The sequence below is a fragment of the Sinocyclocheilus grahami genome, unplaced genomic scaffold, assembly GCF_001515645.1.
Source record: "Sinocyclocheilus grahami isolate Dianchi unplaced genomic scaffold, SAMN03320097.WGS_v1.1 scaffold313.1, whole genome shotgun sequence".
In the NCBI taxonomy this organism is placed as follows: Eukaryota; Metazoa; Chordata; class Actinopteri; order Cypriniformes; family Cyprinidae; genus Sinocyclocheilus; species Sinocyclocheilus grahami.
Window position 1 is genome coordinate 440,599 of NW_015505492.1, and position 15,161 is coordinate 455,759.

General features: G+C 37.6%; 3 protein-coding genes across 4 annotated transcripts in view; 2 read left to right on the plus strand and 1 right to left on the minus strand.

Annotated features, from left to right (window-relative positions):
• LOC107601825 (phenazine biosynthesis-like domain-containing protein) overlaps positions 1–10,530 on the minus strand; it is a 37,440-nt gene extending 26,910 nt beyond the window's left edge. Inside the window, exons 1-4 of the mRNA XM_016294134.1 lie at positions 10,396–10,530; positions 8,246–8,342; positions 2,318–2,416; positions 2,125–2,234 (exon numbers count right to left, since the gene is read on the minus strand). Coding sequence (XP_016149620.1) covers positions 2,125–2,234; positions 2,318–2,416; positions 8,246–8,342; positions 10,396–10,479 — 390 coding nt within the window. The 5' untranslated portion in view covers positions 10,480–10,530. The remainder of the gene's footprint in view (positions 1–2,124; positions 2,235–2,317; positions 2,417–8,245; positions 8,343–10,395) is intronic.
• LOC107601826 (DNA replication ATP-dependent helicase/nuclease DNA2-like) lies at positions 3,839–5,276 on the plus strand. The gene is made up of 5 exons (XM_016294135.1): positions 3,839–4,043; positions 4,152–4,241; positions 4,338–4,520; positions 4,678–4,824; positions 4,984–5,276. Exons 1-5 carry the CDS (start codon positions 3,843–3,845, stop codon positions 5,035–5,037), a joined length of 675 nt encoding a protein of 224 aa, XP_016149621.1. The 5' UTR covers positions 3,839–3,842; the 3' UTR covers positions 5,038–5,276.
• Positions 10,531–12,881: 2,351 nt separating the features above from the next.
• The window catches only part of LOC107601829 (heterogeneous nuclear ribonucleoprotein H3-like), a 4,736-nt gene continuing 2,456 nt past the window's right edge, over positions 12,882–15,161 (plus strand). The window contains exons 1-4 of one of the 2 annotated variants that reach the window (XM_016294137.1): positions 12,882–12,934; positions 13,839–13,948; positions 14,051–14,206; positions 14,654–14,797. In XM_016294137.1, the coding sequence (XP_016149623.1) occupies positions 13,861–13,948; positions 14,051–14,206; positions 14,654–14,797 (388 nt within the window). In that variant the 5' untranslated portion in view covers positions 12,882–12,934; positions 13,839–13,860. The remainder of the gene's footprint in view (positions 12,935–13,838; positions 13,949–14,050; positions 14,207–14,653; positions 14,798–15,161) is intronic. The other variant, XM_016294138.1, reaches the window with a different exon arrangement.

The following is a 15,161-nucleotide window of genomic DNA, read 5'->3' on the forward strand; positions in this document are numbered from 1 at the left end:
GGAGCGGATTTTTTGAAAGTCTGAGCGTTGAGGTTTTCACTCGCTCCGTCACGAGCACAAATTATGCCAGCTCACGCATTAAACATAATTAGTTAGCTTGACAGATATGTGGATCACATATTAAGGTTAAAATGGCGATGGACGAGTGCGGGAGGTTAAAGCATGTTGTAAATTGTAGTTTGTTAATCTCCGCTCGAAACTATAGTTGCTGCAAACGGACAGAACACACAAGCTCGCACATAACGTACAGATCGCGCGCATACATTCAGGAATGAAGAAAACGTTCAGCGATTTATCAGCTTAAAAACGGAAAAGTTACAGCATATTCTTTATGTTTCTGTAGTAACTACCCTCAGCTTCGTCATAGTAGAGAGACGTTAAGTAAGTTAAGCAGTCATTTAATATGGATTTGGGCTAATTGTAGTGTTCCAATAAACCATGTTAAAACTATTCTTCTAGTATTGTGCATTTATTTTTCGTTTAAAGGGGTCATATGATGTTGCTAAAAAGAACATTATTTTGTGTATTTGGTGTAATGAAATGTGTTTATGCGGTTTAAGGTTCAAAAAACACATTAGCCAGTCAGCAAATTTCCTTTGGCGCAGATCTGGATCATATCAACAGCTAAAGTGTGGCCCAGATTAGTTTGTGTTCGGCGGCCCAAAACTGGTCCACATCTTTTTAGCCAGAACTGAACCAAACCAGTGCCATAACCCAACCCAGAGTGAGCCAAACACTAAAAACTCTTTCAACTGGTGCTGAAGATGCAGGGACAGACAGCAGTTTAAGAGCAAGAGCATGCAAATGTGGATATTTGTCCTTGTTGTCAGCCCAGAACATAAGGGGGTCCTCCTCTATCTGAGAGTCTGAGAGCTGTTCAAAGTATTTCATTACCTGAGTGACAATGCTTGCCTCAGTGGGAGTGCTGTGTTTCTTTTTATGAGTTTATGAGTTTGCCAGGAGTCGTGGAATTTTGGAATTTGGTGGAGAATGAGGTGGTTCTGCTGTAGGCCCCTCTCTGGCATGGATATTTTCCAGGTCAGCCTTTTCTGCTTCAGCTATCAAGCAGTCTGGAAGAAATCAAACCAAAATACATACCTTATTAATCAACTTGAAAATATAATGTAATGTGAATACAAGTCTTAGTATCAGTACTAGTAGTACCAGCAAAAGTAGTATTAATAGTAGTAGTAGTAGTAGTAGTAGCAGTTAAAGTAGCTGTAGTACTATAAAACACTTAAAAACTAATTTTTGTAAGTTGGCTTTTAATTAGTTTTTTTTAATGCTTTTATTCATGAATTATTTTTTTTAGATTTGTATTCATTGTCTTATCTTTTTTTATTCATTTTTCTTACATTGCATTCAAGTTATTATGTCTGTGAAGCACTTCTTTTTGAAAAGTGCTATATAAATAAAATGTATTATATTATTATAGCAGTAATTCATAGTAGTAGTCACATTTATTTTTCGTTTAAAGGGGTCATATGATGTTGCTAAAAAGAACATTATTTTGTGTATTTGGTGTAATGAAATGTGTTTATGCGGTTTAAGGTTCAAAAAACACATTAGCCAGTCAGCAAATTTCCTTTGGCGCAGATCTGGATCATATCAACAGCTAAAGTGTGGCCCAGATTAGTTTGTGTTCGCCGGCCCAAAACTGGTCCACATCTTTTTAGCCAGAACTGAACCAAACCAGTGCCATAACCCAACCCAGAGTGAGCCAAATAATAAAAACAGATGTGGCTGATATATGGACCTTATATGGTATTGTTATATGGCTGAGTTCTGTAAAGGGCTGATGGCCCTTATGTGGCTGATAAACCAAATGCCATTATTTAACCATATTTACACCACACATATTTTTTATTTTTATTTAAAATACCCATTACACAGTAAATCGTAAACACAAAAATGGATTCACACTCATGTGAATTGTATAATTTTAATAACAGAATTACAATACAGAACATAACAGAAGTGTGCTATTTTGCAAATGTCAGATGAGTGAATAAATGTACAAAAATGTATAACCGAGTGGTTATTGAACGCTTGGAGCACGGAGGGGAAATTGTTGCCGCTCCACTCTGCTCACATACTCTGCCACGAGGTGTGTTTTGGTCATACCTGGGGCTTTGGTTTGTTTAAGGGAAAGTCCATTATTAGAGATTCTTCATGCTGACGCACATAAAGCTCCCCACTCAACGTCTCAAACACCAGTACAGGGTTGACATTTTCTGTGGGATGATATTGTGCTTTTTGAATAGTCACAGTCCATTGTCTTTGGTTAAATATTAATGTAAGAACAAGTGTTTCTTACTTTTCATGTAAAAGAGCACTGCTGCTGAGGCCAGGGTTGCATGTCCACAAAGTGGCATCTCACATGTGGGAGTAAACCAGCGTAATCCAAACCTTGCACCTTTTAAAATATATCAAAACCAAAAGCAAACATGTAAATAACAGTTGATCGAGTATTTCAACATGCATCTCAGCAGCAGAATACCTGAGGAGTAATCCATAGAATTCCGTCTTTCCGTCTTGGCGGTCTCTGATAAATTCATCTCAGCAGCAATGCTCTGATAAAGATCATCTCGCAGCTCCTAAATGTATTAATGTATTACATTTCATATTCTGATCTTTATAGCTGCTAACATGTTTAAATTAGTGCTGACAACTGATAAAAAAAAATTATCACAATTAATCCCACCTAAAATTAATGTTTTTAAATATATATTTCAATAATTTCACATGTAATCTTCAAATTAATGTAGAAACAACATAAAGACAGTATTTTAATATTTGTTTAGTGGCATCCTTTTTATGACTAAAGGCGAGTATCACTGATACCAATACTACTACTAATGTCTCTATGAAATAGATTTTTCCCCCTAATATTTCACCATTGACCATAGCCATTCAACATTAGCTACAGTATAATTGAGAGCTATACATTTTAACATAAAAAAAAATAACAACTTCTAATTAAAGTGAACAATTTTCACATAAACCAATTATAATAAAGCAGGTAAGAAAAATACAGAAATTGACTAAAGTTATCAAACACTAAAATCTAAATTAAATATAGATAAATCCTTAAAGCTACAAAAGTTACTGATTTCCTCTTTTTTCTTTTGTTCATAACTGCTGGGTTATTAGGTTTTTTGGCTGCTATTACTTTACTGCCGCTGCTGAACTTGACGCAGATCTGACACGCATGGTATTTTCTCACAACTCGAGAGATGGTCCTCACTGCAGAACACAAGATCCAGGGGGCGAGGTTGGATCCAGATCCAACTCCTCCCACCTTACATGTACCTAAACCTACCCGTCTCCACCCCCTGATCCCTAAACCCACCCATCTCCACCCCCTAGATGTGGATCCAACCCCGCCCCCTGGATCTTTGTTCTGCAGTGAGGGGCTACTGCAACTCGATACTATGGAATATGGAAGACCGTTAGGGCCAAAACGTGAGGTACTAACGCGTTAACGCTAACGCGTTGTGCAAAGTAACAACTCTGTAGGACTGGGGTCTCCTAACTAGATCCTGGAGGGGCAATGCCCTGCAGAGTTTAGCTCCAACTGGCCTTAACACACCTATCCTGTTATAGCAGACATATCCACTGATTTGCATTGATTTTGCCTTTCTAATAGTCCTGCACGATATGAGGAAATTCTGCTATGTGTGATAACAGTGGAGTTTTTTTTTTTTTTTTTAATATTAAATATCTCTTAAATGGGCATTAAAAACTCTTTTTATAGTGATTTTTCCTATACATATTTGAGAATATTCACAAGCAGCAGTTCCAGCTCTTACACTTGCCATTTTCCATCCTGCAGTGCGATCATGTCCCTGAGCAATGCTCTGATGTATGAGGGCCGACTGGAGTGTGGCTCTGAGAGGACGGCGAGCGCAGTGCTGCAGCTGCCCGGTAGAGCTCAGGTTGAGAAGGAGCTGGACCTGTTTGGGTGTCAGCCGCAGTATAGCACTTGGGTCCAGGCTGCGCTGGAGCCCAATAGTCCTGTCTGTTTCCTGGACATGTCTGAGGTCAGTCTGACTGCCTTTTTTCTTAGTCGTCATCTCATTTGGCCTGTTATAGAATCCTAAATTTGTTTTTCGTACATTTTTATCATTATGTACTGTACCTTTCTTCAGGTTCCCGCCCCTGAGACGGTGGAAAAAAATGGCATCAGTAACCACACGGAAGCTATATTGGTACAAGCCCTTGTCACTTTGCTGCTCAAGGTCCGAACATGCCATTTGTTTTGAAACGCATTGAAATATGTTTTTTTTCCCCCCTGTACTACTTGAAATTAAATTTTAATTTTAAACGTGTTGTAGGCTGGATGTAGAGCATCTGATATTGGGGTCATTGCTCCATATCGACAACAGCTAAAAGCCATCTCCAGTCTGCTCCAGGGAGACGCCTTTAAAGCTCTGGAAGTCAACACTGTGGACAAATACCAAGGACGTGACAAGAGCGTCATCATTGTGTCCTTTGTTCGAAGCAACCCTGAAGGCAATGTAAGTGGCCTTCCCCCCTGAATTTAAACATTTAAAAATATCTAAATATTTAACATTTAAGCCAATTAACTGTATATTGCAGTGATCGAGTATATGATGCATGGGCCATTATGTGCTCGATTATTTAATTATTCTCATGTGTAAAATCATTTTACAGCTGGGTGAGTTGCTTCAAGACTGGCGCAGGCTGAATGTGGCCATCACTAGAGCCAAACACAAGCTCCTCATGCTGGGCTCAGCATCCACCCTTCGCCGGTACGCACCGCTAGAGAAACTTCTCTGCCACCTTCAACAGGAAGATATGATATCCTTTACAACCGTGTTTATGTATGAGAATGTTATTACAGGTTCATTCAGGGACTTTTTATCAGTCTGTCATTGAAATTAGTTAAAGTCAGTAATAAATTATTAGTAACTTTTTTGGTGAAACAATATTTTTGACATTTTCCTTAATTTAAGTCACATCTTCCAGCTGCCTGCTGCTGCCCATGAGGCACTACCCGGAATCCACTTGTGATAAAAAACAAAAACCTCTTCTGATCCATATAGTGTACGTCAATATAGTGCTGTGAAACTTTTACTCGAAGAACATTTAAGTGAAATGGTATACATAAGCTTCAGATGACTATAGACGGTTTTAATAATAGATGCGAAGTTTAATAATAAATCACTGCTGACAGGCCCTAGTACATAATTACACTCATGAGTTTCTTTACTCAATTCCTACCTCATGTTGCATATTTTTTTAATTCATTATTTTTATTCATGTAAGTGTTTTGTGTATGTTTTTTTTTTTTTAATTTTTATGAATTTATAAAGTTTTGTTTAATAAAAAATTTCAACAAATATTACATTCTCTTTGACTTTCTCTTTGAGTTAAAATTAAATATAATAAAAAGGATAGTTTTGAGGGTCTGTGAACTTGGATTTTATTAAATGACACACAACTTGCACCAACACATTAATTAAAATAGCTGTTAAATGCACTTGATTTCCATCAAAACCACAAGTTTGTCCTGAGGTGTAAAGATTATATGAAACCCATACTTGAGTAAAAGTACAGATACCGTACAGTGAAAATGAGTCCACTAACATGTTACATGTCACCAATTCCAAAACAACTTGAGTAAAAGTCTTAGAATATTTTATTTTAACAGTACTTAAGGATTTTATAGGCGCAAAGATGCACTAGTCAAAGAAATATTCCAGTGAAAAAATTTAACGTGGAGAATCTGGGGAAAACACAGGTATAGGCAAGGATGGAAAAACTAGAAAAAAAAAACAATAAACCAAAAACCACAGTGAATAAAGAATGGAATGATGAGAAAACAGCCAACCATTACATTCAACAACTCACAAGGAACTAAAGAAACACGGGGGCCATATATACACAGGGGGCTAACAAGACACACTTGGGGAGACTAATCAAGCGGAAACAAATGGACTGCAAACTGACTACAAATACCACATGAGACAGGAAGCGCAAAAGTCCAAGACGAGGCACAGAGAACAGGTAACAAGAAAGATTTGATTTGTGAGGAGAGCAAATCGTATTTATTTTCTAAAACCAAAATAAAACTGAACACCTCAAAATTGCAAAAAAAACAACAACATCCTCTAAAAAGGTCTCTTCACTGGTAGATAAAATAATGTTAAGTAAAATGAAAAAGTCAAAGCCTTCTTGCACTGCATGTGCTGGGTTCGGCCTCATTGCTGGCTGCAGTCATAATGTCCTCATCTCATGTATAACACCTGTGATAAGCTAAGGAGCTCGCATTCACGTAAAGTATAGCCTTGTTGACAAGTTTGGTTGAGTAAGGGTCATATAGTACTTCCAGAGCACTGTAGTAGGCAGTACCACATCTTTTGTAGCAGATATAAACTGCTGCAGAAAAGCTAGGTACCATGCAAAATGTAATGTGTATAACTGTGACACTCATTTCAAATAGTGGAGTAAAGAGTACAGACATTCATTCAAAAATGTAGTGAAGTAGAGAGTAACAGTTGCTAATACCTTTGATACTCAGTAAAACTACAAAGTATCTGAAAAGATACGCAAGTACAGTAATTAATTACATTTACTCAAATACTTTACACCTCTGAATTTGTCTAGATTTTAAGAGCTCCCTGAAGAATGATCTGTGCCTGACCAATGATGTCCAGTCTACCATCATTTCTTATCTCCAGCTTTACCTCGCCTCCTCGACTGGAGCACTGGTAAGCTGCAAAAACAAATATTGCAGAGATGAATGCTTTATTCTGAGCCAAGAGCCTTTGTTCATGTCATCAGAACTTATGTCCTTACACATTTGCTTTTAAACGTGTTTATTCGATCATGTTAACTTCCATTTTAATGTGGATTCTGATGTATTTTATGCCAATGTGTGTATGATGGCATGATGCAGGGAAGGATAAGGCGGCCTTTACCCAACATGTTCTTTTTCTTCAGCTTTTCAGACCAGTAGCCAGCAAGGACTGTATGTGCAGACCCTTTTAGAAATGAAGTTGTATTATGATGCTTTGATTGCTCTGCATGTAAATGGTTTGAGTTTACATGATACACATTTCAAACAGCTTTTAAATGTTCTTCTCACCAGTGACTGGATCTTCAGAGACCCCAACCCACGGGGCGAAGACACGGGAGTAAAAGTCATATCCAGACTGAGTGCTCTCTGCTCCTTTCAGTGTAATGATAAGACTGTTAATCTTACCAGTGGTTTCATTTCTCAGAAGAGACTCTGCCTCTGGCCTCAAAGACACAAGTTCAGACCTGCCAACAATTAAGAGTTAACACTGCAGAATGAAAGGGAAAATACTATTGTAAATAGGTAGTATATGGGCAATTATTTTTTCTCTGACTGAATGTTGCACTAAAATGTTTTTTTTTAATCTGCCTCACATACAATTTGCAATAGATTATTAATTTTTCTCTGCAAAGCTGTTTTCCTATTGCCCATAAACACATTGCCATGATCAATAGAATTTTCTTTCTTGTTCTTTTTTTAGAAATGCCTAAGAAAAGTCCAGCAGCATACCTGTCACAAGCGTCAGCCAGACGAACCATCAGTTTCTTTGTGGTTGGACTGTAACACACATCCTGAATGGGTAAGTCTCCTACAGCAGCCTGAAAATTTCAAACAAAATGAATAAATAAATGCTAGTTTCTACTTGTGTCACACTAAAACCAGAATTAGCACATGACAGTGTTACCTTTAAAAGATCCTTGATTTCATGTTGGTCCTGCAAATAACACATACAAACCTAATAAATTCAGACAACTACTTGATTAATCATGAGACTATATGAGTTTTTTTGAAGAAAGCATCCACGAGGTGTGTTTTGGTCATACCTGGGGCTTTGGTTTGTTTAAGGGAAAGTCCATTATTAGAGATTCTTCATGCTGACGCACATAAAGCTCCCCACTCAACGTCTCAAACACCAGTACAGGGTTGACATTTTCTGTGGGATGATATTGTGCTTTTTGAATAGTCACAGTCCATTGTCTTTGGTTAAATATTAATGTAAGAACAAGTGTTTCTTACTTTTCATGTAAAAGAGCACTGCTGCTGAGGCCAGGGTTGCATGTCCACAAAGTGGCATCTCACATGTGGGAGTAAACCAGCGTAATCCAAACCTCGAACCTTTCAAAATATATCAAAACCAAAAGCAGACATGTAAGTCAGAGTTGTTTGAGTATTTCAACATGCATCTCAGCAGCAGAATACCTGAGGAGTAATCCATAGATTTCCGTCTTGTGATGAAAGCGGTCTCTGATAAATTCATCTCAGCAGCAATGCTCTGATAAAGATCATCTCGCAGCTCCTAAATGTATTACAGAGAAACATTTCATATTCTGATCTTTATAGCTGCTAACATGTTTAAATTAGTGCTGACAACTGATAAAAAAAATTTATCACAATTAATCCCACCTAAAATTAATGTTTTTAAATATATATTTCAATAATTTCACATGTAATCTTCAAATTAGTGTAGAAACAACAAAGACAGTATTTTAATATTTGTTTAGTGGCATCCTTTTTATGACTAAAGGCGAGTATCACTGATACCAATACTACTACTAATGTCTCTATGAAATAGATTTTTCCCCCTAATATTTCACCATTGACCATAGCCATTCAACATTAGCTACAGTATAATTGAGAGCTATACATTTTAACATAAAAAAAAATAACAACTTCTAATTAAAGTGAACAATTTTCACATAAACCAATTATAATAAAGCAGGTAAGAAAAATACAGAAATTGACTAAAGTTATCAAACACTAAAATCTAAATTAAATATAGATAAATCCTTAAAGCTACAAAAGTTACTGATTTCCTCTTTTTTCTTTTGTTCATAACTGCTGGGTTATTAGGTTTTTTGGCTGCTATTACTTTACTGCCGCTGCTGAACTTGACGCAGATCTGACACGCATGGTATTTTCTCACAACTCGAGAGATGGTCCTCACTGCAGAACACAAGATCCAGGGGGCGAGGTTGGATCCAGATCCAACTCCTCCCACCTTACATGTACCTAAACCTACCCGTCTCCACCCCCTGATCCCTAAACCCACCCATCTCCACCCCCTAGATGTGGATCCAACCCCGCCCCCTGGATCTTTGTTCTGCAGTGAGGGGCTACTGCAACTCGATACTATGGAATATGGAAGACCGTTAGGGCCAAAACGTGAGGTACTAACGCGTTAACGCTAACGCGTTGTGCAAAGTAACAACTCTGTAGGACTGGGGTCTCCTAACTAGATCCTGGAGGGGCAATGCCCTGCAGAGTTTAGCTCCAACTGGCCTTAACACACCTATCCTGTTATAGCAGACATATCCACTGATTTGCATTAATTTTGCCTTTCTAATAGTCCTGCACGATATGAGGAAATTCTGCTATGTGTGATAACAGTGGAGTTTTTTTTTTTTTTTTGCAATGATGATTACTTGTGATAAACAAATTAATAATTAACTCTGCATATTAGGGCCAACAAATAAAACTAAATATTTTGTTTTTGTTTTTGAAAACAAAATTTCAACATGCATCTCAGTGCATCTCAGAGCATTACAACCAATAACATACGATTCCATTGAGTTTATTAATGCAATGGCCAATCAAAGGCGTTCAGATGAGTCATCGCTGAAACACCAGAGTTTTGTTGAGTGCTGAATTCTGCACTCTGGCGCCTAAATCCACCAACTCTGCTATTTCATAGCACGTTTCGGTGCCCATTGCTCAATTACGTGTTAAGCTGTAATTACATGTTAACGCGTATCACACGTTTTGGCTCTAACGGCCTTCCATACGAGACTGAGGTCTCTGCAGAGCAAAAGTGGGTGTTTCTGACTTTGTGGGTGTTTTCAAACTGCTGCGTTTTCTAAATCATGCAATGAGAATGATGCCCCTTACCTGACCCCACCCCTAAACATACCGTCACTATGACGTGGGCCAATCGGGTAATGCCCCTCTGTTTTGGCCTCGCCCACTGATCTAGTAACTCCCATTATTTTCCTGCAGAGACCTATATTTGTGGGGAGCACAACTCTTTACATTTTCTGGCATGCTTCAGGTCCTAAAGTCTCTAATGAACTGACGAGTTGAATCGGGTGTGTTAGATGAGGAGGACAGTACTGGGATGCTCCAGGACAGTTTTGAAAACCACTGCATTTCAGAGACATGTTCTTAAATCTGACTCATATATAACAAATACTAACATACATGCAAAATTTTAAGGCAGCTTTAATTGAATTTTTTCTAATGCCGTTGAACTGGAAAAATGTATTGCATGCGTTAACGCGCTAATTTTGACAGCACTAGTTTCAACAATCAGAAACTAAAAAACATAAAACTGTCTTGTGCAGTGTAATACTTACATTCTCTATAAGACATACTGCTGCAGGATTACCTTTGAATGGTAAATTAGTAAAAGAATCAACTGTAAATATTGGAATCTCCATTGCTTCTACTCTAGAGTAAAACAGCTGTAACAAGTTTAGCGTGACATTTAGCAAGTCATAGTCCAGTGCTGCTTTGAGGCTTGCTGAAACTGACCCCAGTAGTGTAACCCCCCCCCTTTTTAAAGTTACAGGCAACACGTAATTATAAATATTATTACACAAATTAATTACATGTAATTACATGCCGGTATTTTTTTGTTTTTTTGTTTACACTTTATTTTAAGGTGTGCTTGTTACAGTGTAATTATACATTTAAGTACTGAGTAATATTAATTAACTACATGTACTTACTATATGGGTTTGGATTAGGGTTTGGTTTAGGGTTACTTGCATGTAATTATGCATAATTTATTGTTATTATCATAGAAAGTACATGTAACATGTAACAAGGACACTTTAAAATAAAGTGTTACTTTTTAAAATATTAATACGAAGTAAAATGTATGGACACAATAAGTGCATTGTATCAAATGATTCATTAAAACGTTAGTAGCTACATAGTTAAACAACACTTGTTGATCTGGAACCACCAGTTGCAATATTAATATTTGCATTATGCAACACAGTCAAAAACTGAAAAATGTCCATTATTACTAAAAAAAAAAATTATTTTCTTCACGAAAATTATTTTCTTCATTTTCTTCAGGGAAAAATCGAAGTGAGTGTTCTAATTAGCTTCACTAGCCTTCACAGTCTTCCCACAGCTGTACTTGTTTGTACAGAGCTGCAGATAGATAAACGGCAGCCATATCACCCTGTAGCCCAAGACTGGTTACCCACTGAAGCTAAGCAGGGCTGAACCTGGTCAGTACCTGGATGGGAGACCTCCTGGGAAAACCAGGTTGCTGCTCGAAGAGGTGTTAGTGAGGCCAGCAGGGGGTGCTCACCCTGTGGTCTGTGTGGGTCCTAATGCCCCAGTATAGTGACGGGGACACTATACTGTCAACAAGCACCGTCCTTCGGATGAGACGTTAAACCGAGGTCCTGACTCTCTGTGGTCATTAAAAATCCCAAGATGTCTTTCAAAAAGAGTAGAGGTGTGACCTTTTTGAGTATCTGTACTTTACTTGAGTATAATTTTTTCTGGAAATTTATGATTTTAACTTCACTACATTTGAAAGACAAATATTGTACTTTTCACTCCACTACATTTCTTTCAAGGTCCTCGAAGTAGAAAGTCGTTACTATGTAGCAGCTTTGAAAGTCAGTGGGTGATTTTTTTCTTCTCTAAAAACTGTATTTTTTTCAGACAGTTTATCAGTAATCATTCTAGGGGCTACATTAAGTGATTTCCCATCATTTTTTGAGCACTGACCAGTTCCAAATGTGATATTTACAACAATTAAATAATAAGTTAATATTGTGGTATATATTAGACACAATATTGTCTGATTTTGCTAAATTGTGTAAGTGAAAATATTACCAATAACAGAGGAACTGTTTGACTGAAGCAGCATTGCACAGACTGTTCTGTGTGTGACATCAAAGTACCATTAGACAGCATTTTTTTATTTTTTGTTTTGATGTCAAATAAGTCTTGCTGTTTTGATTTTGTGTTAAAGCAGTGTTGCTGTTGTAAAGTTATACAGCTAAAATTTTGTTGCTGGGTTTTAAAGCAGGTTTGATTTTTTATTTTCTTCCTTATCAGTCTGTATTTACAGCAATATCACTGTCCACTCTGTTCAAATGTGGATGAATGGCTACACATAGATGTGTCCAGAGCTGTGTGAGATCACTACCATCCTGCTTTTGTGGGGGTGTAGGGGTGTTAAATAATACGGTTTTTTTGTTTGTTTTGTTTTTTTCCCCATATAGGGTTTTAACATTCTAAAAGCGCTTTATTCCAAAGATACTACAAACTAGTCAGTGTATTCAGTAGGTGTAATGTATTGTAAGTTGCTTCAAAGGTATTGCAAGTATTACATACAACAATAATAAAACAGTGCACTGACACAAAAAAGGAAATTTACTTTTGGTACTTAAGTACTTTTAAAAGTAAGTACTTCTGTACTTTTACTTAAGTAAAAATCTATCTTTACAACTTTTACTTGTAATGGAGTAATATTTGACCAGCAGTATCTGTACTTTCACTCAAGTAATGGAGTTGAGTACTTTGTCCGGCTCTGCTGCCGTCACATCATCCAGGTGGATGCTGCACACTGGTGGTGGATGAGGAGATACCCCCTGACAATGTAAAGCGCTTTGAGTGCCTAGAAAAGCGCTATATAAATGTAATGAATTATTATTTATTATTATTATAGTCTCTTGCGGTAATACACATGGCCTACGTTTGATGACTCTTCCGTGATGCATGCGCCACATGCGCTTGGAGCCTCGGCTCACACGTTAGACCGTTCGGTGCGCCTGCAGCGAGGTCAGTGTCCTCTGACAGGCCGCGTTCTCGCGAGACTTCGGCTCTGAACTACTGGACTATCGTTCAGGGTTACGCTTGACGGTGAGAAGCTATTCGCTATTCATGTATATAACGTTATTTCTTATTTAACTTTTCATGTATAAGTTGATCATTTACACGCAATGGTGAATATATTTTGTGTACTTTGGATCGCGGAAGTGCTGGTTTTTGTTCCAGAAACTGTCAACTTGTCGGTCGTTGATTCCTGTCAGAAGAATATCTCGCTAATGTTACAGTCGTTTTGTATAAAGTTCATCAATTTCGGTTGCGGTTTGTTTGACACATGACCGAACTGTTTTACGAATGCTATATATAGCATGTAACGTTACCATGTTAGCTTGGTCTCAAGTTTAAAACCCTCCCGTATTTTGACCTACCGGTAGTGGTTGTCTAGCTGGCTAACTAACTTAAATTGACGTTTAATATAAGGTAAGGTGCAAGGTAGGTTAAGCACCTTATTCACACAAACGCAACATGTTTTGGTGTATTCCTAACTACACCAAAACATGTTGCGTTTGTGTGAAATGTCATTGTTTGTGTTTTTCTCTCTTGAAAGGAAGCCACTGGCTCTTGACAACATGGCTGTCTCACATATCGACTTGCCTAACGTTAACATTACCTAGACAGCATTTTTTGGGCGTCATACGTACGTTCCAAACTCTGTTGAAATGGCCAGAAATTCATCCCAAGTAGGCAACTTCCTGGGTTTGATGCACTGCCAACGTTGTCACTACAGAGAAAACACTAATACAAACTATTTTGATCGAGTTAAGAGTATTGACTAATTAACACAGTGCGGTCTAGGTAGGCAATTACTGGTTTTGATACACTGCCAAGGTTGTCAAGACAGAAAAAAAAAACTAATACGAACTATTTTGATAGTTTAGATAGGCAGCTCACTAGGTTTGAAGGCACAGCATATGTGTTACATGAATTTGTTTTTCAGATACAGTTCTGTCAAGGTAAACATGTCTCATAATGATGAAGGATATGTGGTACGGATCCGTGGTTTGCCTTGGTCATGCACACAGGAGGAAGTGGCCTCCTTTTTCTCTGGTATGCACTCTCAAACTGAAAGCATCTTTTGTAGCGCTCTATGTGAGTTTACAGAAAAAGAGCTGCAGTTGTGATTTTCCTTTTTTTTTTTTTTACTTACAGATTGTGACATTGTAGGGAAAGTGAAGGGGGTGTGTTTTACCTTCTCCAAAGAGGGAAGGCAGAGTGGAGAGGCGTTTGTGGAGCTGAAGACATCAGAGGACTTTAAAAAGGCTTTGGCAAAAGATCGTAAATACATGGGTCATCGTTACGTCGAAGGTACATTCCTGTACACAATGTAGAAAAACGAAGCAGTTGACTGCCTAGACTGGGTGAACTATCCCTTTTCCATGAATTATTGGACAATGCTTTTTTTTATGGAATATTTCATTGTTTACTATAAATGGTTTATTCGTGCACAAATTTTTTTTTTTAAATTCATGTGCCCTTGTAATCAAAAACATTAACATACCCTCCTTCTCACAATTTCCACAATTAGAAAATTACAATGATCAAATCAATTCAAGTTGTACAAAATCAAGTTCTGCCCTACATTTTTTCCCCTTTTCGAGAAGTCGCTTTACTCAGATATGCATCACTATAGGAAAGAAAAGATGACTGTTTCATACAGACTTAAATAGCACAAATTAAAGCAGTTGATATGTTTGTGCATTTGTTTGTTAAAATGTCTAATAATTGATTGTCTGCCTCTTGACCCTTCCACAGTGTTCAAGTCAAACCGTAGTGAGATGGATTGGGTGCTGAAACGCTCCAGTCCCACAGACTATGACAGCGGCAGCAGTTGCATGTTGCGTCTAAGAGGACTGCCATTCGGCTGCAGTAAAGAAGAAATTCTACAGTTCTTTTCAGGTACATTTGTTGTTTCACTTCAACACTTCCTAGACTTGCAGATATTGCTAGGACATCTTTTTAAAACTACTGAAAATTGTTTTTTGGTTTGTGTCAGTTCTTCCTTTTTTATGTCTTTATATAATCAGTCAGATCATATTTTGAAGCTTTTTCTTTTTATAATCTCAACAGATTATTAAGCATGTTTTGGTTATATTTAACATTATTTATATGTCGCCAGCATCACAGAGGTAGCTGTGCTATGATTTCTTGATTGATTGATTTTAATTTCATGGATTTATCCTTTGTGGTTTGCTCTAGGGTTTTTATCTGACATAGGGATTTTGACAATTTAGGGGCTCATTTGAGAGGGGGGGGGGGGAGA